This window comes from Genypterus blacodes, unplaced genomic scaffold (assembly GCF_046128005.1).
Source record: "Genypterus blacodes isolate CSIRO-AG114 ecotype Tasmania unplaced genomic scaffold, CSIRO-AGI_Gbla_v1 ptg000143l_1, whole genome shotgun sequence".
NCBI lineage: Eukaryota > Metazoa > Chordata > Actinopteri > Ophidiiformes > Ophidiidae > Genypterus > Genypterus blacodes.
The window spans coordinates 1,434,635-1,458,075 of NW_027466945.1; the positions used below are offsets into that span (position 1 = coordinate 1,434,635).

Sequence of the window (23,441 nt, forward strand, 5' to 3'; positions counted from 1 at the left end):
CCCGTCTGCGAAGGGTGGTAATGTAATGTAATGTAAGTCGCTTTGGATAAAAGCGTCTGCCAAAATGATCGTAATGTAATGAAATGTAATGTAGTCAGGCACATTCCTGGCCACCTATGACAGGGTCCAGGTCAGCGGAATCCAAAAAGGACCCCTGCATCAGCTTGCAATCTGTTGTTCAAACATGTAGGCAGTGGCTCAGTGGGTAGAGCTTCCACTTGGGAACCGGAGGGTTGCCGGTTCGAGCCCCTGCCGAGGCGCCCCTGAGCAAGGCACCGAACCCTCAATTGCTCCCCCCTCTGCGAAGGGTGGTAATGTAATGTAAGTCGCTTTGGATAAAAGCGTCTGCCAAATGATCGTAATGTAATGTAATGTAATCTCTCTATCTCTCCTTCCCTCTCCTCCTTTCATCATCAGCTCGGATTTCAAAGGGAGGGAGAGAGAATCAGCCATGACCGCCCATCCTGCTGGGCCTTTGTGTGTGTGTGTGCGTGTGTGTGTGTGTGTGTGTGTGTGTGTGTGATGTGTCTTTACCTGTGGATGTTCAGCGTTCACACTCGTCCCTGCCGTCCAGCCATCTATCTCTCTTGTCTCTCCTTTTTCTTTGCCAGCTGCCTTCATGTCCTCTCTCTCCTTTCCTTTGTTCTCCTAAACGCTTCCTTTTGTCTGTCGGCCACATCAGAGGAGAGACTGCTGACGCTTTCTTCTTCTTCTGCGTCTTTGTGCTGTGCGTTTTGCTTTTGATATCATCGATCATTTCTTTCTCTTTAGTGTTGCGGTGCCATGTATACACACACACACACACACACACTCACATACATCAATCTGTGTGAGACAACACAAATCTCTGCTGCCACATCAATGGATTGGATATGCATGTTCATAGGCTTAAGCATTAAGGCACATATGAGATGAACACACACACACACACACACACGAATGAGATGGCTTTGAATTTGGTGATGTGTGTGTCCTCCAGACTTAGAGGGTTTTTTCTCATGGATCACAAAGGAGGAGCAGCCTATAGAGGGAGGCCCCTTTCATTGAGAAGAATACCCCAGCGTGGACACACACACACACACACACACACACACACACACACACAGAATGCAGTGGTTTCCTTACTAACTTAAATGTGTGTAGGAGTCTCACATGTATTCTGCCTAAAGTGGCTGGTGAAGTAACAGTGTGTTGCTGCTTTTAATGCACACAAACACACACACACACACACACAAATCCAAAACACAAGGGCCTTTAGGTTTTACACATTATTCCCACTGAGTGACAACTGGAGTGGGTGTGTTTTTGTGCGTACGCTAGTTGTTTTGCTGTCATAATGGTGTGTGTGTGTGTGTGATGGAATCCCAGCTGCTTCAGTGGAGCAGGTCAGACGGAAGAAGTAGATGAGGGAGGGGCGGGGGGGGGATTTACCCAGAAACCTTAGGGTGGGCAGAGGAGAGCGGGAGAGAGTTGAGGGGGGTGTGTGTGTAGCATGTCAGATAAAGGTCGGGCACCAAGTGCGAGACGTATTGGAACAGTTGTGTGGCTGTGTGTGCGCGCACATTTGTGTGTGTGTGTGTGTGGGAACTTTGCCCCCATGCTAAAATCATTAGTGCCACAATAACACATATCACAGCTTGTTTATTCAGCCTCGCCTGTGTGTGTCTGTGTGTCACCTTGGCTTCTGTGTGTGTGTGTGTGTGAGAGAGAGAGTTGTTTATTCAGGAGGAAGTTTGAAGTTTAACGTTGCTTAACTTCCTTGTGTAGTCATTAGTGCCTTATAAGGGCGTCTCTGTCTTTCACGTGAACTTTTCCTTCTTCACCTGTCAGGTCAAACAGCTCTCTCTCTCCTCTCTCTCTCTGCCCTGTCTCTCTGTCTCTGTCTCTCACTCTCTCTCGCTCTCTCTCTCTCTCCTGATCAGTTATTCGTGCCTTGCCACCTCTCAGTGGAGAGGCCGGCGATCAGATTCCAGATTCCCATTGACCCCCAATGCTTTCATTCATGGGGATGTCAGCATGAAGGGGATCAGGCAGAGGGAGGGAGGGTTGATGCTCTCCTCTCCTCGCTATAAATGATTGATTTTCATTCACAGAAAAGGGGAGGAGGAGGAGGAGGGGATGAAAGAGGAAGATGATTTATTTAGTCGTCTTTCATGTTAAACTTCCTGTTTTGTGCATCGTTCTTTAATGGCGCACTATATGGATGTGAACAGACGACACTATTTCTCCTGAGTCTCTCCTCCTGATGCGAACACGGTGCCTTGATCAATAGCGTCTCAGTACTAAACCATCCAGTGCTTGAGGAGCGAGCGCACAGATTCTCTCCATAGAAAAAAGTCACATGTTCAGTTTTAGTGGCTCAGTAACAACTCTGGTACTTTGTGCGTTCCACTAGAATGCACACACACAAGCACACAGACGGAGGCAAAGTGTGTGTTTGTTTGTGTTTGTGTTTGTGTGTGTGTAACATGCTTTGGCTGTTCTCCACCGCTCACGTTCGCCTGCTTATCTCCACCCGGCAGCTCCTCGACTGAAAGGAGGGCGTGCAAGGTCAGGGACAGAATAAGACATCGGAGAGAGAGAGAGAGAGAGAGAGGAGGGGGAAATCGATACAGACGACCATTAAGCCTTCACATGTCTGAGGAGGAAAAGAAAGAGGAGAAAGGAAGTCAGGGATGCATAGATGGCGGGAGAAGAGAGAGACGTGAGGCGTCACCGCTCGGCTGTGTTCTCTCTCGCTCGCTCTCGTGCTCTCTCTCTCTCTCTCGCTCTCTCTCTTCTCTCTCTTTTTCTTTCGCTCTCTCTTCATGTCCAATTAGGAAAATTAAACCAGAGATCTGATAGATGAAGGCAGATGTGTGTGTGTGTGTGTGTGTGTGTGTGTGTGTGTGTGTGTGTGTGTGTGTGTGTGTGTGTGTGTGTGTGTGTGTGTGTGTGTGTGTGTGTGTGTGTGTGTGTGTGTGTGTGTGAAAGTCATATAAAAGCATTTCGAGCACTTGAAAGTTTGCTTGACAACCACAGGGACTTTGTGTGTTTTAGGGCTTGGTTTGATGAACTGGAAGATCAGTAGTCTAGGATATGAGTGTGTTTCGTAATGTACGTGTGTGTAGAGGTTTTACACTCCGCCTGTGTGTACTATAGAGAGTGTGTGTGTGTGTCAAATTGTGTCGCGGCAGCTGCTTGCTGCCAGGTTGACGGGGAGATCCAAATGGGGTGTGAAAACGAGACGGGAAAGCCACGGAGAGAAGAGACACAGGGGCAGAGCGCCGTCACTCATCCCTCTCTCTCTCCCTCTCTCTGGCTCTCTTGCTCTCTCTTTCTCTCTCTCTCCCCCTCTCCCCTTTATTATCGCTCTGTCACATTCGCTGGAGCTGTAATTACGCCGACTGATTCTACACGAGCCGCTAATCAGTCACACGTTTCCTCCATCTTCCACTCTCACTCCTCTCCCCTCCGACACAGCTGCGGTTTCTTTACGAGGTCAGGTGAAGACTGGGGATGAAAACTAATGATGGCTCGTTAATAATGACATAAATCAAAGGTTTAGGAGCCACGTTGTGCCCAGAAATGAATAAGAAACATAACCAATAATAGATCATAGTAAGTAATAAAGTATACAAGCTGATATAAATTTTTACGAGTCTCAGCCAGCATTGTTGGACTAAAACAACTAAACGATCAATTTCATCAATAACCTATCGTTTTGAGTCGTTAAGTTTGGTGCCATGCTTCTGGAAAGCCTTACTCGATTTGCTATTGTTGTCAGGACATTTTCTAGAAGACATGATTAATAGAAAATGAATAACCTATAGATGATTAGTCAGCAACGCCTAGATTAGTGTTTCATTCTGTTGCTGCTGGTAAACCATCTCCCGTCTGACGTTGGAGCTTCCTCCTCTTGAGTCTGCACGCTTCGTTCAGATGCTCTCTGGTGATACCAACAAGATGAAACATTGATACTGTTGTGGCTGAGGGTGCAGCGGGGGGGCCGGAAGGAGGTATGGCTGAGTGGATAGATGGTCCTAATCCAGGAGGTGGCCTAGATTTAGGACCCGCCTTCAGCAGATAGAGCTGTTGAGCTGTCTGTGTGTGTGTGTGTGTGTGTGTGTGTGTGTGTGTGTGTGTGTGTGTGTGTGTCATGAACAATAGGTTCTGTAACGAGCGATGCCACTTGAGCGCGTGTCTGCATAAATTATCTTAATACTGTACGCGTGCCAGACCGTATGACCGCAGCAGTGACACATTATGGGGACACATTGTGGGGGCACACACACACGCACACGCACACGCACACACACACACACATTCACACACACACACAAGCCTCTCTTTTTTTGACTGGCACTCGTGGTTCCTGTGTATGTGCTTTTGGTGGCCTGGTTTGTAGGTGTGATGTCTGGTGTCCTGGTGAACCTCAGTGAGTCACTCTTGGTGTATGAGCTCATTTTAAAGGTGCAGCTAAACCATAAAGTGACTCATTTAAAAGATCTTTGAAACGACGCCACTTCACCTGAGCCATCTGCTGTGTTTATCACCTTGATTACATTTTAATGAAGTAAAACGGGACAACTCTGTAACACAGTTAAATATAATAGTAGGATCAGTAATCAACTCTAGACAAACTGGCAACACCAAGCTTTCTAACAGATAAGAGGACACAAGGACTACAGGAAGAAACACACACACACACACACACACACACACACACACACACACCCTGTATAATACTTTGGACTGTACAGAAATGTGATATGTCACTGAGAATGAAGTAATGAAGTGACACACAGACAGTCAAGCCCAGTCTGTTGTCTGCACACCACACAGCACAAGGAGTGTGTGTGTGTGTGTGTGTGTGTGTGTGTGTGTGTGTGTGTGTGTGTGTGTGTGTGTGTGTGTGTGTGTGTGTGTGTGTGTGTGTTGTTGGGGGGGGGGGGGGGGGGACCTTTTTAGCCTCAAATTCAAGGATCATTTGCAGCCCCATTCAAGCTCTAGTTACAGCCCCCCCTCCACCCCTCCCTCCATCCATTCTGGCTGAAAAGAAATCAGATTGCAGAAGGGGGGGGGGGGCACCGCTGTCCTCATAGGTCCAAGTTTGCCTGGGTGTGTGTGCGTGCGTGTGTTTGAATGGGTGGGTGCGGGTGAGAGAGTGTGTGTGATAGATTGTGAGCGGATTGGACAATGGGCGGATTGTATGTGATCTATATTCATGTGGCACAGATTCAGTGGCCATGTGTGCACACAGCAGGCTGGTGTGTGTGGGGGGGCTGGGGTTGGACCGGAAAAGGAAGGAGAATAAGATTAATTTTCAGATAACATTTACAGAATGCTTATTATAGACGCCTCGGGTGGCTTGTTGGAGACGGAAGCGTGTGACGTGCGTTTGCGTTCCGCGCCGCATTGGAGTGTAAGACGCATCCTCACGGGGGACGCTCTGTGAGAAGTCAGCACATTTCCCAGAGCATCACGCTTCTCCAGCACAGTCAGCTGACGGCTTAATTAGATGCATCAATGTTCACTAAATGACGGCAACATACTAAAAAAGCGATGAGGAGGAGGAGGAGGGAGGGAGAAGATAGAAGATCGGGTTAGCAGGACTTCAGAGAGCGAGAACAGAAAGAGAAAATGAGAGGGAGAGAGAAATATGGGAAGGAATTGGTTTCATCCCTCACAGTTAAGTGGAGGATAGTGTGTGTCGATGTGTTACTTCCATTTATATCCTAGGAGAGAGCGAGGAAGAGTGTGTGTAAGAGAGAACGACTTATGATGAGAAATAAAGGGAGAGGCAGGCAGAACTCCTTGGTAACCAAAGCACAGAGGGAACAGAGGGGCTGGTCTACACCCCTCCCGCTGTGTGTGTGTGTGTGTGTGTGTGTGTCTCCGAGGACTCGACTGCCTGAGGGAGGAGTGGTAGAGGGGGGAGTGGACCCTGTCTGTGTGTGTAGAGAAAGAGAGAGAGAGAGATAGGGGCAGAAGCTCATTGTCGGCGTAGTAGACGCTTACACATTCTCATTCATACACACACTCACTCACACACTCAGCCGAGCCACCGTATAGCCAGAATGTGAACGGATAAGATCGGACGGCACCACACGTTTGTCTCCGTTGGACGTATTTGTCCCACTTTTAGTATAACAGAAGAGACAGAGCGAGGATACACACTCCGCTGGAATAATGGTGTTTATCGGGACCTCGTTAAAATCTGTGATTAAATACTTCAAACGGAAGGGTAAGAACCTGCCGCTCCTTATTCTGTCCCATCACTTGTTTGCACTTTCATGTTACTGTTCATTTGAATTGATTCAAAGTGACATTCAGTCTTATTTTGCATCATGTTGACAGGAAGGATCTTTGTTTCTATCTGTTTCCTCTCTCATGCACATCAGTAATAAGTCTTTATGTAGCAGCTGTAGTCGATTCTATGTGGTATCATTTCAGTCTAAACCAACCTCCTCTACTTCTCTGAGCGCTCAGAATCCACAGAGTTAACCCTCTGTTGCACCCTGTTACCAGGTAACCACTGGGCCAAGACTTTAAAGCGCCCGTGACTTCTCGCACCTAAATCACCATAAAGATCTTTGTGTAGGTGGCAGCTGGAAGCACTTAACGTCCTAAATACCTTATTAGAATGAGTCGTCGCCGTGTTGGCGCGTCTCGGAAACAAATTTGACATGTTGCCGTGTTTGTTTAGCAGTAAATTGTTGTCTAGTTTCAGCTGTAAATCCAGGTTGAGTCAGATCACAACCCTTATCGGGTTTCAGTGTGGGGTCAGTCGGATTAGGAGGTCTGTTAACGTGCTGAGGCTTATGTTTTTTATCAGTGTGTGTGCCTGTAATTCACAACAAAGACCTCCTTGATGCAGGCCAAGCAGCTTGTGCCGGTTGTAATCTCAGGTGTATTTATAGTGCAGTCTGTAAGTGTGTGTGTGTGTGTGTTGGTGTGTGTGTGTGTGTGTGAGTGTGTGTTGCAGTCGTAGCAGAGGTGATACTGCGAATGGTTGCCTCAGCGTTTTCTCACGCGGGCGCCGTGTCACACGTGCCTGCACCTCCCTGCACCTCCCCTCCTTAGCTCAGCACCCGGGCCAGGCGCCGCAGTCCACCGCTTTAGAATGAAAGGTGCACAGGAAATAAGGCCAGGGGGACGCTAAGCAATTTGGGTCAAAGGCTAAAAATAATTTATGGTGGATAATTAGAGCATCCAATTGAAATAGAACATTGTTTCCTGGATGTTAGACGCTGAAGGAGGGAAAGAGTGTAAAGTCTCTCAGATTGTTACTACATAAACTGCTTATACTTTTGGGGACAGACGTTTTCCTTTTGAAGGGACAAATTGGAAGCATTTGGCCTTGTCGTGGCTGTGCTTTATGTTGGCGTCTCTAGTGTTGACCTTACCCGAGGCCCCGCTGACCTTTAGCACCCACAGAGTCTGCTCCTGCTTATCCACACAGGTCAACGCTCGGGTGACTGCTGGGTGATCAGGGGTCCAGGGGTCCAGCTCAGGATCAACCTGCACCGTCGCCGATAACACGCTGTCAATATGTATCGATCCTAACAGCAAACTCCTGTGTGTGTGTGTGTGTGTGTGTGTGTGAGAGAGAGTGAAAATGTGTGTGTGTGTGTGTAGTGATCCACATTGTGGCCTGAGCCTGTTTTTGCTCTCTGGCTGCGTTAGCTTGTGGGACGGTAGAGGACAGAGGGATTAGTAGACTAATGAAAGACTTTCGCGCCATGGTCCGACGTGGACACTGTGTGTGTGTGTGTGTATGAGTGTGTGTGTGTGTGTGTGTGCTGAGGAGCTAGGGGGTATTGTGGCACTGAAAGGCCTGATGTGGAGACTGATGCTGGGGGACAATATAAGCTTTGTGCCCATAGTCCCCATGTCCTTGGTCTGCTAGTAGCCTTTGACTGGGAGCCATTGAAAGCCTGCAGTTTGAGCGGGGGAGGGGAGGGCTACCTGTGCTGAGTGTGTGTGTGCGTGTGTGTGAGAGCGAGGAAAACTGAAATCAGGTTTCATTGAAGAGGAGTGTTTAATAAACCTTATTCAAACAATGTGAGGGATTAAAGTTTCACAGAAGCAGCAGGGATCTGTGTGCCTTGCTCATGGGCAGCTTTATCAAGTATTTATTTCACAGCAATTCAAGATTCCTATCAGCTAGAGCCACTATAGCCTCACCCCCCTATGCCCGAGCGTCTCTTCTCTCATCTAACGCATCTCTCGTTTGGTTGTCGTGGTCGAGACTTGAGACGTGGCCGATGGATCGTTCTGATCAGGCTTAGGGCGCCGCAACAATCAATCACATGGCAGTGACGCACGCACAACTGTTAGTGTTCCACTGGTTCTGACCTTTTGTCACGTAAACCTCTGCATAACACCGACAAACGAGGCCACGATTTATAGACTTTCTGGTGTTTTGCACGTTAGTCCACATTTTTCAGTTACCTGTAGTGCCTGAGGTGATAGGCCACGCCCCCCCAATACCGTCCCGAAAGGCAAACACTGTTGGATTCCAGCCTGCAATCCATCCACTTTTACAAGCCTGAGCATGAACTGCACAGATGTTAAGGTGTCAATCATACAGCTGCGTAACACTCGCCGCGTCACAGCCGTCAGCCTTCTACTTGTTGTCATGTATTAGAAGTACTTTGTGACTTGTTAGAACGTTTACCTGCTGATATCAATCAAAGTACTCACACTCACACTTTCTCTGATGGCCAATTTGTACTGGGAGTCGTTTGTTGGTCTCCGCCCAGACCTCCTGCCCTGGAGTCCTTTTGTCCTCCCCCAACACACACACACACACACACAAGCACGCTCACCACGCATCCTGCAATGCCCTCATTTGCACCTGTGAGAAAACACTCAAACACAAACACACACACATGCACACACACACACACTCCCCTTCGGCGATCCTCCCCTTCCTCCTTGGCTCTTCCTCAGTCCCGGTCAGACAGACGAGCCGAGCCGGCCACACTAACATCTGGCTCTCTAAATGGAGATACTCCTGCATCCACTCTCACCAACTTTGGCTTGGGTACGCTCGCTTGGTAAGGTTAATCACTGCCGGGTGTGTGTGTGTGTGTGTGTATGTGTGTGTGGGTGTGCACATGGTTATCTGGAGTGACTTTAAGGTGCAGCGTGGGGTTTTGATTCAGAGACTAAAATGGCTGTTGTGATGTCTCATAGAGTCAGAAGTTGTCTGTGTGTGTGTGTGTGTGTGTGAGTGTGTGAGAGCAGCTGTGTGTGTTTAGCTAGCCACAAATGGCATTGAGATCTTGTTGAAGCTTTCAGTCCAGTTTCATTTCTAGAGAGATTTGGACATCACATTGCTTGCCTGTTCGGATTTTTGTCTAAGAATTTGTGATCTAGCATATGTGTGAGGAAAGAGTGTGTGTGTGTGTGTTTTCAGTAGCTGAAAGTTTTCCCTCCAGTAAGTTGCTCCGCCTAGTGTGTCCCCCCCCTCCCCACCCCCTCCTCTGGTGTGTGTGGCCTGCTGTGATGTCTCAGATAAGTGTCACGTCGTAGGTGCGGACCGACACCTCCGTACCGACGCTCTTCCCCTTCCTCCTCCTCCTCTCCCCCAAACATAAACAAACCCCTTCATTCCTCTTCACCTCCCTAACGTTTCCCCTCCGTGTGTCTCTGCAGCGGTCTCTAACCTGGATGAGGAGAGCAAGTGGACGGTTCACTACACGGCGCCGTGGCACCAGCAGGAGAACGTCTTCCTGCCGGGCAGCCGACCGCCGTGCGTAGAAGACCTCCACCGCCAGGCCAAAGTCAACCTCAAGACCGCCCTGCGAGGTAAGGAGAGGGTTTAAGACATACCATCTCACACCCACACACACAAACGACTGTTCTTAATAGGAAAGAACTCTGCAAAGGCGTTAAAACATGTTCGGTTGTAGTTTGTGTCTAACTGTAACTTGGCTACCAAACACACTGGTGTGAGTTTTCTCTGACTCCTCCTGTTTGTCCAGTACCATTAGTCATTGAGGAACACACACGCACACACACACACACACACACACACACTTTTTGTGCTGATTGTTGTCAAACATGGGCAAGGCATTGAGTGACATCATTGTGACAAATTCTTTACCCACTCACAACATTCCCAGATGAGGAAAAGGGGAGGACGGTAAAATGTGCACCTGTTTTGCTGAGGGGTGCTGGGAAAATAGTTTTCTGTCCGTTTCTCAGATAGAGGCTTCAGAGGCAGTTGTGTGTGTGTGTGTGTGCGTGCTTGTGTGTGTGTGTGTGTGTACACGGTAGAGGCCTGTTGTTTACTGGCTGGTTCGGCCTTGTGTGCCAGCAGATAAAGGGAGAAAGAGATAAATGGGGAGATGGTGGTTGTAACTTGATGCGTACAGTGGGTGACTCACCTGCTCTTAAACAATAACACACACACACACACACACACCAAAACAAACACACACTGACCATTGTTCTGCCTTTCTGCTGTTGCTGCTGTTACTACTGTCAACAAACCGGCTCCGATATTCCCTCCTGAAATATTCACGTCTCCAGGTCGACACACAACTTCACACACACCACCTGGGAGGTGAGGTGGGCTTCATTCACCCCCTCCCCCCTCCTGTCATCACTTCAGCAGCCCCCAGGGGGTCTTACTGGTAACAGGTGTCCGATGAGAGCGCCGGTGCAGTGTGTTTTAACCCTTTCCTCCCATGTGAGTGTGGAGGTTACACAGCAGGAGGGAGCAGCGGGAACTCGTTTAGTCATTACTCAGCCTATCATACAGAGGTCAGCCTGAAGGTTAAAGCCCCGCGCTCGTGCACATGTGAACAGTGACACCAAGATACACGAGACCGCTATCTACCGGGCAAACTGGGATAATCAATAACCAATAACAGAGAGAGAGAGACAGAGAGAGACAGAGAGAGAGAGAGGCCAGGCTTTCATTGAGGTTAACCTCTGAACATGGCGACAGGTCAAAGTTGCGCAACACTTACACGACTTTGCCACAAAGTCACTCATGTACCGCAACAGCATCCAGGTCCAGTGCTGCCCTGTACACACACACACACACACACAGCCTGGATGGCCCACTATGTCCTCTGTTCTGCTCTCCTCCTCTTCAGTTCTGCCTAGCAACAAGCACCACTCCTCTAACGGGAGCTTTATTTATTTGATCAACCCTCGTCATCTCACCAATCATCTTAACCGCTCCCCCCAGCGTCATCGTCCTCATTACCATCATCTCAAGTGCTCTCTAAATCCCTTCTTCCCCCCGCCGCTCGCACATCATCTCGCGGCCACAGTGGCTAGGTGCTCCAGCCCCATTAGACGCCATTAGATGACAGTATTCCACATGCGGCAGTATGTCGCTCCGCAGAGACGAGCCGTAATTAGCGGTGGAAATAAATGGGACATGAAAGAGTTGGCAGCGTGTCGGAGGAGCACGGGTAGTAGTGCGTGTGCGTTCAAACCCCCAAAGTGGTTTTGATTGTGCATCAGGGACTCAACGAGTAAACATGTGAGATGGAAGATGAAAGACTGGAGAAGAGTTTTATGTTTGTATGGATATGGAATAACAAGACAGATGATTAGGATTCTGTTTAGTGTATAGAAGCAGAACAGAAGTGTGGAGAGTGGGGGAGAGAGAGAGAGAGAGGGGAATGGTCTCTCACTCCTACATTGAGATAAAGGACGGATGGAGGGGAGAGACAGTGGGACGTTTCCACCATCTGTGTGTGACAGACTGGAACTGAAACCCCTTCTCATGTTGCACACACACACACACACACACACACACACACACACACACACACATACACATTCATTTATACAGTCAACACACATTGGCACCCGTGCATACACCCACACACACCCACACACACACACATCATGCCGTTAACAGCAGGTGGTAATGAGAGGAGGTGTGAGCATTGCTTGGCAGCACCCATCAGAGATCATGCTCATGACACACACACACACACACACACACACACACTCATGCGCTCAGTAGTATTATTCTGCTTTATGCTGTTAATTAGTATTGCGCAACTACACTGCTACCATTTTACTGTCGTGTAATTTGGCTCTCTAATTTAAAATGATTACAAATGTAGTCAGATTTGGCTCAGTGTTAATAGTGTCCCATAATAGTGTTTATTATGGGATGTCCTCTATTATGGGATGTCTGTGGCAGCTTGAAACAAGAAGAACAGTAAATACTAACTGGTGTGTCTAACATCTTCTCTGTGTCCGTCCTGGCAGAATGCGACAAACTGAGGAAAGATGGCTTCCGGAGCTCCCAGTATTACTCCCAGGGTCCCACCTTCTCCGACCCCCTGCAGTCCACCAGCAGCCTGCAGGAGGATGAGGACGAGGACATCGATAAGAAGGTATTCTACAGTAAATCCACCTACAGTAGACGACACACAGCAGACACGTGGACTGTAGGACTCAACTCCATTGCTTTTAATAGGAAGAGTCTGCCCTCTAGTGGTGTGAAGCTGCAACACAAATCTCTGTCTAAATCTTTTGAAACATCTGTAAATCATAGTTTAGAGGCTACAGTTTTCATTGTAACTAGGCTAAAGCATTCTTATCACTCTTCTTCTGCGGCTGATGTGCGTTAATCAGCGAATCTGCGGTGAGAACATGCAGACCTCCTCTGACTCGTCCATCATAACGTCAGGAATAATCACATTCTCACATTACTGTCACAACGCATACAGGAGAATTAGAGCTGAGCTGAAACCGAGCCGTAAAACACTCCACGGCCCGTTATAAATACACACAAACACACATATTGTTGTTCTAGTTGCACGGCTGCTGTTTGTCTCCAGTTACAACGAGAGATAAACAGAGAAACGGAGACGTAAATGCTTATTTATTGGTCTTTTTGTCTGACAGAGCATTAGTGTGTGGCGGAGTGTAAATGCTATGACAGCTCCTCTCCTCGCTCTTGTCTAGTTTGCAAGAGGCTTAATCATGCAGTTCATACACTCAGGCGTGATATGAGGGGGCTGTGAAAGGTCAGGGGGGGGGGATTTAGTATTTTGCAGTAAGAATTATGAACAACATACTCGTGCTGGAAAGATCATTCGCTTGGAATGAATCAATAATCTGGATCATTTCCCGATAATGTGTGCTCTCTCTCTCTCTCTCTCTCTCTCTCTCTCTCTTCTGTACCAGAGTATGAACTAGAGTATTTAGTTTTGGTTGTAGTTAGTGGGCTGATTTATGGCTGACTAAGGGCTCCGTTTCAGGCCTGAGTGCTGCAGCGGCTTGTTGGTTCTTCGCTACTCTGCAGTAAAAAAAAATGAATCCGGCGCGATGGAGAAGTCAAAGTGTCTGCAAGCCACTTTAACGCATGAGTGATTCAGTCCCTCTCCGACCTCTGACACTCTGATTGATGTGTGTGTGTGTGTGTGTGGGTGTGTGTGTGTGTTCATTTGGGTTTGATTGCTTGTGAGCATGTGTACAGCAGCCCCCCGGCCTCCAAAGGTCACAGCTGTGTAATAAAGTGAACTCGTTGTCTGTGCGTGTTTAACGGCCGTAGCAACGGTTGTTTCCCTCTTTATTTTCTGTTGATTTGTCTTTACTCTGCCTGCCTAACTCTCCTCTCTCTCTCTCCCGTAGTCCACAGCGTCGTCGGTGGAGGACGACAAGTCCCAGCTCGCCATGAGGCCCCAGACCCCGCAGGGGCGGCGAGGGGAAGGGGAGGGGCTGGAGATCGACGGACAGGTAGTGCGCAACAAGGCCGCGCCCCTCCCCACGCCGGAGGAGAAGATGAGGCAGGTGGCCAAAGCCGTGCCCACGGACATCGTCCCCATCAATGTGACAGGTAGGCCACGCCCCCTCTGTGACCTTGATCCGCCCCATCAAAGCGCTCATCTCTCAACAGTAGCGGGTAGTCGGCAGTAGAGACGAATGTCCCGGTCCTCTAGATCCATTGAGCGAGAACAGATCTGGCCTCATCTATCCACGGTGTCTCTGTGTAACCATCCATATCTCACTGTCACACACACATTTTGTCTTTATTAACCATCTGTGAAGAGGAAACCCACTCAAGTGTGTCTCTCTCTTCTCCTTAAACCATCCTGTCTTCTCCCTTTCATCACACTTCTCCTTAGAAACCCTCCTCTTCCTTCATGCATGTGTGACCAAGCATGCATGTGCATAGATGTGTGTGTGTGTGTTAAATCCGTCTGACAGCTGATCAGAGGGTCACGGCGCCTCATGTGTCAGATCGTGAGGCGTTTGACAGACGCACGCTCGCTAACCCTCGCCGTGATTCCCTTGTCAGCAGCATCACAAAGTCAGAGCTTTCCGTCACTCACAGGTCGCTTTCTGGCAACCAGCTGGCATGTGCACATAACCCCCCCAACACACACAATATGTATGACTCATTCAGCAGGACGTGACCTCATCTGCAGGGAGATCTTGTCTGTAATTTGGCACTTTCATATTTGGCTTTTACACAGGATGACTGCCATTTCAAAATAAATCGCTTTATTACTTAATATTGGTGAACCGTGCTCGACTTTAATGAGCGCCTAATGTGTTCCCACTGAGTGCAAATTACTGTTGACTTCATCTGCTGTCATTTTGGATTAGAGGGACGGGGAGAGAGAGAGACAGAGAGACAGACAGAGAGAGAGAGACAGAGAGAGAGAGGCATTAGGGAGTTTTATCATCTTTTCCTGGACTCTATCCTCTCTCATATCAGTTTCTCTCTCCCTGATGCCTGCAGGCTGTCAGCAGGCGGTGCAAAGAGCAGCTTATATTGAGAGATTGTGCTTCCTTTAGGCGACCGGACAGAGAATGAGAAAAATATGAAGAAGATCAGCAGAGAGCATGTGTGTGTGTGTGTGTGTGTTAGTGAATGTGCATGCCTCACCTCAAGTCTTAATTGTGCATGAACTCAAAAATGTCTTGGCACAATTACTCACATTCAGGATGGGAACTGAACTGAACCCCTTTCAGGCTTCTGGTCTAAATATCAACGTCAGTTAAAGTGAAGTTCAGTTTCCCGCCCTTTGCATGTTACACTGAAGAAAGAACAACAACAACAACACAAAGAGAAACCTTCAGCATGTGTTTGACTTTTGTTCCTTCCACTAACCTGCTGCTGTTTGCCCTGTGTGTCCGCCTGCCTTTGCTCTCGCCCTCCCGGCCACCAGGGGCAGTGTTTGACCGGCAGGCGAGCTTCCGGCGCTCCCTCATTAACACTGACACCGTGTCCCGCCGGCCCAAGAAGGTCAAACGCAGAAAGACTATATCAGGGCTGCCTGACAACTTCCACGACGAGCTAGGTATGGATCACTGCTGTCCACGAACCCGTACCAACACTCTGGACAAGCATCCTTCCCTCCCTCCCTCCTCTCCAGCCTGCAGGTTGAGATTTGAATCGACTTTTACCAGTGTCACTCTAATAAAACGGCCCGGTTGAGGAGGAGAAGGAGGAAAACGTCCTGTGCTTGTCCACAGTGTTGGATCGGGGCCCTGCTGTCATTCACTTCCAACCTGCCAAGTGTCCTCATGTGCTCTCCTTCACTCATTCAGCTGTAGCCACACTGAGGAAGCACTTTTTTTTAGATCTATTGTCGCCGGGTAATCGTTAATCGTTTCCTTTGTGTGCCTTTAATTTGCCTTCAACACTTTGCATTTAGGCAAATTAGGTTATTTACGAGATTCTAAGTGCAAGGTTTGCTACTCTGTGTCCCACAATCCTTTGTGTGTGTGTGTTGTGTATGTGTGTGTCTGTGTTAAAAGCCTTGTGTTGATAATCTGTTGTGTGTCCCATGTGTTGTGGCTTTCTTCACCTCTGCAGTCTTAACTATCAGTCGTTTGAAGCTAGACACCCCTGCCCCCTCACGCACACTGTTATGTAGTTTGGAGAGGTGCCTTGCTCGTGGTCACGGGGCTGAGCCGGGTGTTTAGCAGAGCGCTCGGCTCACTAAGCTGACGCAGCAGCTCCGTGATGTTTGTTTACACGTCTCTCTCTGAGCCGCAGGACGGCGGCGGCGGCAGCGTTTCAGGTCGTCGCTGCGCCGGGACAAGATCACTAGAAGCTGATAGGAAGGCTTTAAACACTCGTTAGTCCCCCCTAGTGATGGCAGCCTGCGAGCGTGGTCATGATTACTTGCTGGGGTAATTGTCCCAGAGCTTCATCCCTCCCTCCTGCCTGCACTGGAGCTGCCTGCAAAGTAGACCTGCAGCTTAATCTATCGCACCAGCAGCAGCAGCAGCCAAGCTGTCACTCTAGCATTTAGCAACAGAGGAAGAGAGAGAGAGAGGGAGCGAGGGAGAGAGAGAGAGAGAGAGAGAGAGAGAGAGAGAGAGAGAGAAGCAAGGAAGGAGCAAAGTGTGTGTGTGTGTGTGTGTGTTTAGGAATACGAGCGTCAACAGGAGAGCCGCCACAGATGAGAGACACTCTGATAATCATCCCGTCCTGTTTTACAACCCATTCTTCAATTTGTTTGTTTGCCGACTGGTATGTTCAATGTGTGAGTGTGTGAGTGTGTGAATGTGTGTGTGTGTGTGTCGTCTCCACGTCTGTCTATATGTATTCTACGTAGTGTGTTCTGTAGGATGACTGTGCGTGTCTGTGTCTACGCGCCCCTTCACGTGTGTGCGCCTGAGGGTGTGTGTGTGTGTGTGTGTCGGTGCGCGCCCATGTGTGTGTGCCTCTGCTGTGCCCTGAGGGACCGTTGGCTTTTTGTCTCAGACCGAACCAGGGAGCCGGGGACATGTGTGGAGTCTCACCCTCCTCCTCCTCCTCCTGTCTCTCCTCAGATCCGCTCCTCCTTAATGAAGAGAAGCAGAAGTTATTAACGCAGGAGACGAGTGTGTAGCAAATCAGATTAATTAGCTCGCTCACTGGCGTATCTGACATGTAGCCCAGAGCCAGAGGAGCAGGAAGCACGGAGAGCGAACCAGGACGTATGAAGGCGAATGGAAACGGGCGAACAGATGACAGACGCTCATTCTCTCTCTCTCTCTCTCTCTCTGTCTTGTTGTTTGTGTGTGTCAGCAGCAAAGGGACGCGGCGGAGAGCTACGGCCACATTCCATGTACATCCCGGGTCAGTACTCCACCTTGGGCCGTGTCGGGAGCGTCAACTCTACACTCCGACGTTCGGTGACCCGTGACACCAGCTGCCAGACGGAGGAGGTGAAGGTCGTGCCCCCGTCCATGAGGAGGATCCGGGCGCAGAGAGGACAGGGCATCGCCGCTCAGATGGCCGGCATCTCCGCGTCCTCCTCCACCGGATGCATGTCCATCTCCAGCGGCGACATCTCCGGGCTGCTGGTGCTGCCGCCTCACCTGAATGGAAACGCGTCCCGCTTCCACAGTTTGCCCCGGCAGGGCGCCAGGGTGTCGCTCAGCTCCGACCCCGTCTACAGCAGCACGCCCATCAAGCCGGAGGGTCAGACCTCGACTCACAGGCAGATCGGAAAGCTTCAGGTGGACAATACGGTGGTGCACCTGAGGAGCGCCCCCAGGTTAGGCACCCTGCCCCGCCCCAAGTCCCAGGAGGTGCGGGGGACGCAGGTGTGCGAGTGGGGTGGCGGCCCGGCGTGTGTGGTGTCGCCACACGCGGCGTATTCCATGTCGTTCATCCCCAACGCCACCCTGTCCAACTCGTCTGAGCTGGTCGCCCTCCCCCCCTCCGCCCAGAAACACCCTCACTCCCCTGCACCCACGCACCCCGCAGCCCGACCTCTCAGCGTGGCCTCGTCCACGGGCGCAGACTCCCTGAACTCCGCCTCCTTCACTCACAGCTCGGCGGCGTTGGCCACGTCTACCCCCACTCACAGACCGCAGGGCGCCGCTCCGGCTCCCCCCAGCGAGTCGGGCTGCTCGGACAGCAGCCTCCACAGCCGCAGCACCCTGGCGGCCACTCCCCCCTCCTGTCAGGCGGAAGAGCAGTGGATATACGACACGCCAGAGCATGTGGGGGCACCGCACCGCCCTTTGACCTCCAGCTGCTCCACTCCCATCAATCAGATGTACAGCAGCCTGGATCTGTCCTCCAGGACCACGACCGACTCCAGCTCCCTCTACTCCCAAGACAACGACGGCTATTTCACATCCATGCATCTGGACTCGGGCCTGCGCTCACGCAGCCAGGGCAGCGGTCCGGGCCTGGGGGGGGCAGGGGGGCGGCCCAGCAGGCACAGCATGTACGAGTGCAGGGAATTATCCAACCAGGAAGACTCGGTCAGTCTGTACAGCGACCGCTCGCTGTCCCGAAGCATCTCCCTCCGGAAGTCCAAGAAGCCCCCGCTGCCCCCGGCTCGCACAGACTCTCTCCGACGAAAGCCCGGAGCCAAGAAACCTATAGGGGGCGTCAGCGCCGTGGGTGGGGCTAACGAGGCTAACGGCGGCACGCTCAACGAGAGTCTGATCGCCACGCTGCAGCAGAGCCTCCAGCTGGGGCTGAGAGGAGGGAAAGGGAAAGGGGCCTCGCCGTCGTCTCCCTCTCACAGTCCCAGCAGCGACTACGACGACCCTTGGGTGCTGCGGCCGCGCAGTCAGAGCAGCGTCAGTGCTACTAGCTCCGCCCCCTCATTGGTAGCCAACGCTAAAGGCGGCGGGGCGTCCAACATGTACTCGCTCTGCCACGTGACTCCCGCTCACAGCGACACCAGCAGCCTGCGCTCGGACTACGCCGACTCATGGGGCTACTACATGGACTACCCCAGTAACCACGGAGACCAGAGGGCACAGACGCCCTCCACCCACTCCACAGACACGGTGTCGACGGGGCCTCACCCGGGGGAGCAACAGAACGGGGCCGAGACCCGCATCCTGGGCAAGAGCCAGACCCCCGCCGCTCCGGGCCGGGAAGGAGAGACGGTAGCCAAACCCAAAATGGCCGCCTCCTCGCCGGACAGGGTGCACAGACTGACCTCGCCGTCCAGCGGATACTCCAGCCAGTCCAACACTCCCACGGCCGGGACCCCAGTGCCCTCGCTGGTCAGGTCCATGTCGCCTGCAGGCACTCGCCCCAAACCCAAAGTGCCCGAGAGGAAGTCCTCCCTGCTCTCCTCCGTGTCCATGTCCTCCTCCTCCACCTCCCTCTCCTCCACCACCTCCGACTCGCTGAAGAGCTACGGGGCTCCTCCTCCTCTTCCTCCTCCTCTTCCTCCACTCCAGCCCCTCTTCCAGTCCTGTTCCTCGGCGCCCGGCACCCCTCTGAGCGCCCCACCTCCTTTCCCCGCCCCTCTGCCGCCGTACTTTGGCGCGATCTCCTCCGCTCCTCCCCCGCTGCCCTCCACCCCACAGAGGGCTCCTGCCGGCCCCAGCCCACCTTGCTCCACCTCTCCAGAGTTCCCGCCTCCCCCGTCCCCTGAGATGCTCGTTCACCCCAGCTCCTCCTTCAACGGGAGCTGCAGTCCTCCCCCTCCCCCTCCGGTCCCCTGTCTCGGCCCCCCACCCCCTCCCCCACTGGTCCCTTGTCTCGCCCCCCCTCCCCCTCCGGTCCCCTGTCTCGGACCCCCTCCCCCTCCTCCCCTACCTCCTCCATCCTCCTCCCTCTTCTCCGTCAAGCCAACGAGGATCTCTTCTAAACCAGCAGGTTCACCGGTGTCCAGCGGCCCCTCGCCCTCGCCCAAGCCCCTCATCACCGCCTTCGCACTGCAGAGCGTCCAGCTGCGCTCGGTCAAGCGTCCGGAGAAGGAGACCAACGGCACGTCGGACCGCGCCAAAGCTCAGGAGGCGGGGGCCAACCTCATCGTGGGTCTGAAGCCTCACACCCTGGTGAGGCAGCACTCCCTGGACCACCCCACCCTGTTGCCCCTGTTAAGCTGCTCGCTGGAGGAGGACTCACGCACCTCCTCCCCGTCGCCCGTGTCTAAGCTCCTAGAGGACATACTGGACTGCGGCGTCTCAGACGGCCCTCCGGAGAGCGCCGTCCCCAACGGAGAAGCTGAGGGTTTGAGTTACTTTCTTTTAAATGGCAAAGCGACAGGCGGCGAGAACAGAGAGGAAGGTGAAGCTCTGCAGAGACCCTCACAGTCCAGCAGAAGCTCGCCGCTCAAACAGAAACCACCGGCCGTCTCTAAGAAACCCAAACTGCCCGTCGGCTCACCGTTTACCTCCCAGCCAATCAGGGCCCAGGGTTCCTCGCAACAGCACGGGGATGTCGGCTCGTCGCGCGAAGAAGACCGAGTGGACGCGCCACCTAGGCAAGTAGACGAGACGAGAGAGGAGACGAGAGACGAGACGAGAGACGAGACGGAGCAGGAGGTAGACGGACCTTCAGCCAGTCCAGAGCCTCCAGCAGAGAGACGGAGCGAGACGCCCACAGAAACTTCCCGCGTCTTCTCTCACACCAGACAGGAGACGAGTCCTGACGAGGGACAGAGAGTCAACGGGGACACTCAGGAGACGCAGGAGGAGGAGGAGGACGACGGGACCAGCAGCACCAGCGGGTCCATCAGCTCCCGGGAGGACGAGAACAGTGAGTGACCCTCAAACTCTCAACTTCAGAGAAACACAGACTTTCTTTTAAATTTTAATTGCTTAATTACACACAATTCACAATACTTACTACAGTTTTTGATACTGTGTGGAGCCAAAACAACAATTCCAGAAGAATCCTGGCTTTAGATGTGTTCAGGATCTGTGTGTGTGTGTGTGTGTGTGTGTGTGTGTATTTAGCAAACAGTATAAAAGTATAATTCCTAAGAGCAGTACAAAGTTCTTCTCTACCTTTTTGTGGTTACTGTCCCATCTTTTCCCTGCACTGGTCTTCTTCTTCTCTCTCACACACACACACACACACACACACACACACACACACACACATAAACCTCTGCTGTCTGCGCTTCCTCTTCCCACCATCCATCCTCATTTCCAAATATTCATTCTGTCCCTCTCTCTCTCTCTCTCTCTCTCTCTCTTTCTCTCTCTCTCACTCTCACTCTCTTCTGCCTGAGGTAAGGGAGGGAGGGGGGGGTCGGTGAGGGTCCCGGGGGAGATGTGTGTTTTGTGGTTGGACAGAGAGGGGAAGAGGTAGAGGAGGAGGAGGAGGAGGAGGGGGAGGGGCTCCATCACATCAGAGGGGAGGGCGAGTGGACGGCGGTGAAGGGGAGGGGGAGTGTAAAGTGAGAGCGCCCGCAGCGGCTCAGGCAGTCGAGTCGCAGACATGGAGCGAGGAGGAAGAGGAGGAGAGAGGAGGCAGAGCTAGAGAGGGAGAGAGGAGCGGAGAGAGATACAATGAAAATGTAGACGGCTGCCGCACAGATTAGATGTGAGGTGTGTGTGTGTGTGTGTGTGTGTGTGTGTGTATATACGTGTGTGTGTTGATTCCGACACGTATGGAACTTTTCTTCCTCCTTGTCCCAGGTGAGGTGTTCTCCAGTGCGCCCGGCTCCCCCGCAGCCACGCCGGCCAACGGGGCCCGACGAGCGGACATGGTGACCCCCTCCCCCACACGGCCCCGCACCACCGAGGACCTCTTCGCTGCCATTCACAGGTACTGCTCCTCTTCCTCCTCCTCCTCCTCCTCTTTCTCCTCCTCCTCACTTTCTCTGCTCCACTTTGCTAACTGTTTTATTTTTAGTTAGTATCCGCTTTCCCTCTTCATCAACCGCAACACATCACCCTGTTGTCCCTCCTCCTCCACATCCCCCTCTTCCTCCTCTCCCTCCCCCTCCTCCTCCTCCTCCTGCCCTCGACCTCTCAGTCATAACTTTACCTCGTGCTGTCACCATCATTCATCAGGGGACGAGCAGCGTATTCCCTGCTCCTCGTCTGTCAGGGAGGGGAAACGTCAAGGCAACACAAACCCCTGAATGAAAGTCTTGTTACGTCGGAGTGCGCCGACTTGAACGCCATCTCAGCGGGCGATGTAGAATACGGCTGTTGCTTCATTTATTATTAAGATACTCAACATACACACACACACACGCACACACACACAGGGCCTCAATCTAGGTTAGAGGCCACTTGAGAGCAGTTTGCAGCGTTTCTCTCCTCAGTTTGTTTCTGTACGTGCGGGGGAAAAACACGCCGCACGTCCGTTTATCTGGTAAAAGCCGGGGGAGCGTGCCGTCAGTCGGAGCGCCGGGGCCCAGCGTTCCTCTCTACGGGATTTGATCACAGGAGGATTTACTGCTGCTGCTGCTGCTCGTGCACAGAGCGATTTATAGAGCGCCGCGCGTCAGTTTGTTTACCGTTCCCCCTCGCCGCTCTGCAGCTAGATTGCAGCTCCTTGATGTGCTGCCAGGGACAACGAGAGAAGTTTGAAAACATGGATATAGGATTTCTCCGGATCAAAACTCTGAAATCGTCCTGACTTCACGTTCCTGCACTTCGTTTCCTCTCCTGTTCACTTTTCACACTCAGGCTTCAGGTCTGTGGTTATCTACTTTTCAACAAATTGGAATTTATCCCGAGATTGATTTTGCCATATTCAGCATGGATCTTCATCAGTGGAGGCTGTCAGGACGTAAACAACCTGTCTGCCTCACCGGAGAAGACTTTAACCTGTTTCTGACATTTTATATGAAACTCAATTCGATCCATCGGGGAGAGAGGGAGAGAGAGGGGGGGAGGGAGAGAGAGAGAGGGAGGGAGGGAGGGAGAGAGAGGGAGGGAGGGAGGGAGGGAGAGAGAGAGAGGGAGGGAGGGAGGGAGAGAGAGAGAGAGGGGGGGAGGGAGGGAGAGAGGGAGATCGATGCAGTCCTGAGGTGTATCTGATAGAGCAGCGAGGCTTCTGTATTGCTGCCTGTCGTGTGTGTGTGTGTGTGTGTGTGTGCTCACTTTTTAGCCACACTGGCGCCTTGGTTGTGCTGGATCCAGGTGTGTGAGTGAATGCATGCATGTATAAATGTGTGTGTGTGTGTGTGTGTGTGGTAAAGAGCTTATGTAATGCTGACGGGCTGGAGCCCACAGGGGGAAGACGGGACGAAAGACAAAGACAGAATTTAGGACACAGACATTCTTTGGTAAAGCACTGACTAACGCTCCGCTTGCTCTTTTGTTTCTCCTCGCTTTGACCTTCAAGTACATTCAGTCTCTACACCGGAGTCTTCCTCCATGGAGGAAGATCTTTCTGTGGATCTTATCTGAGGAGAAACAATTGTCTCTCTCTCTCTCCTCCCTCTCTCTCTCTCTCTCTCTCCCTCCTCCCTCTCTCTCCCTCCTCCCTCTCTCTCCCGCTCTCTCCCTCCTCTCTCTCTCTCCCTCTCTCTCCCTCCTCCCTCTCTCTCCCTCCTCTCTCTCCCTCTCTCTCTCTCCCTCCTCCCTCTCTCTCCCTCTCTCTCCCTCCTCTCTCTCTCTCCCTCTCTCTCCCTCCTCCCTCTCTCTCCCTCTCTCCCTCCTCCCTCTCTCTCCCTCTCTCTCCCTCTCTCCCCCTCCTCTCTCTCCCTCTCTCTCTCTCCCTCATCCCTCTCTCTCTCTCTCCCTCCCTCCCTCCCTCCCTCCCTCATCACTGACCGGGTGTGTGATAATGCCTTGTG

At 51.8% G+C, this 23,441-nt stretch overlaps 1 protein-coding gene across 3 annotated transcripts in view; it reads left to right on the forward strand.

Annotated features, from left to right (window-relative positions):
• Window positions 1-23,441, forward strand: part of nhsl1b (NHS-like 1b) — an 80,411-nt gene that overhangs the window by 53,774 nt on the left and 3,196 nt on the right. For 2 of the 3 annotated variants that reach the window (XM_076165312.1, XM_076165313.1), the window contains exons 2-7: window positions 9,646-9,798; window positions 12,235-12,362; window positions 13,606-13,810; window positions 15,150-15,281; window positions 17,006-20,437; window positions 21,325-21,454. In XM_076165312.1, the coding sequence (XP_076021427.1) occupies window positions 9,646-9,798; window positions 12,235-12,362; window positions 13,606-13,810; window positions 15,150-15,281; window positions 17,006-20,437; window positions 21,325-21,454 (4,180 nt within the window). Of the gene's footprint in view, window positions 1-5,993; window positions 6,227-9,645; window positions 9,799-12,234; window positions 12,363-13,605; window positions 13,811-15,149; window positions 15,282-17,005; window positions 20,438-21,324; window positions 21,455-23,441 lie in introns of those variants that run through there. The other variant, XM_076165314.1, reaches the window with a different exon arrangement.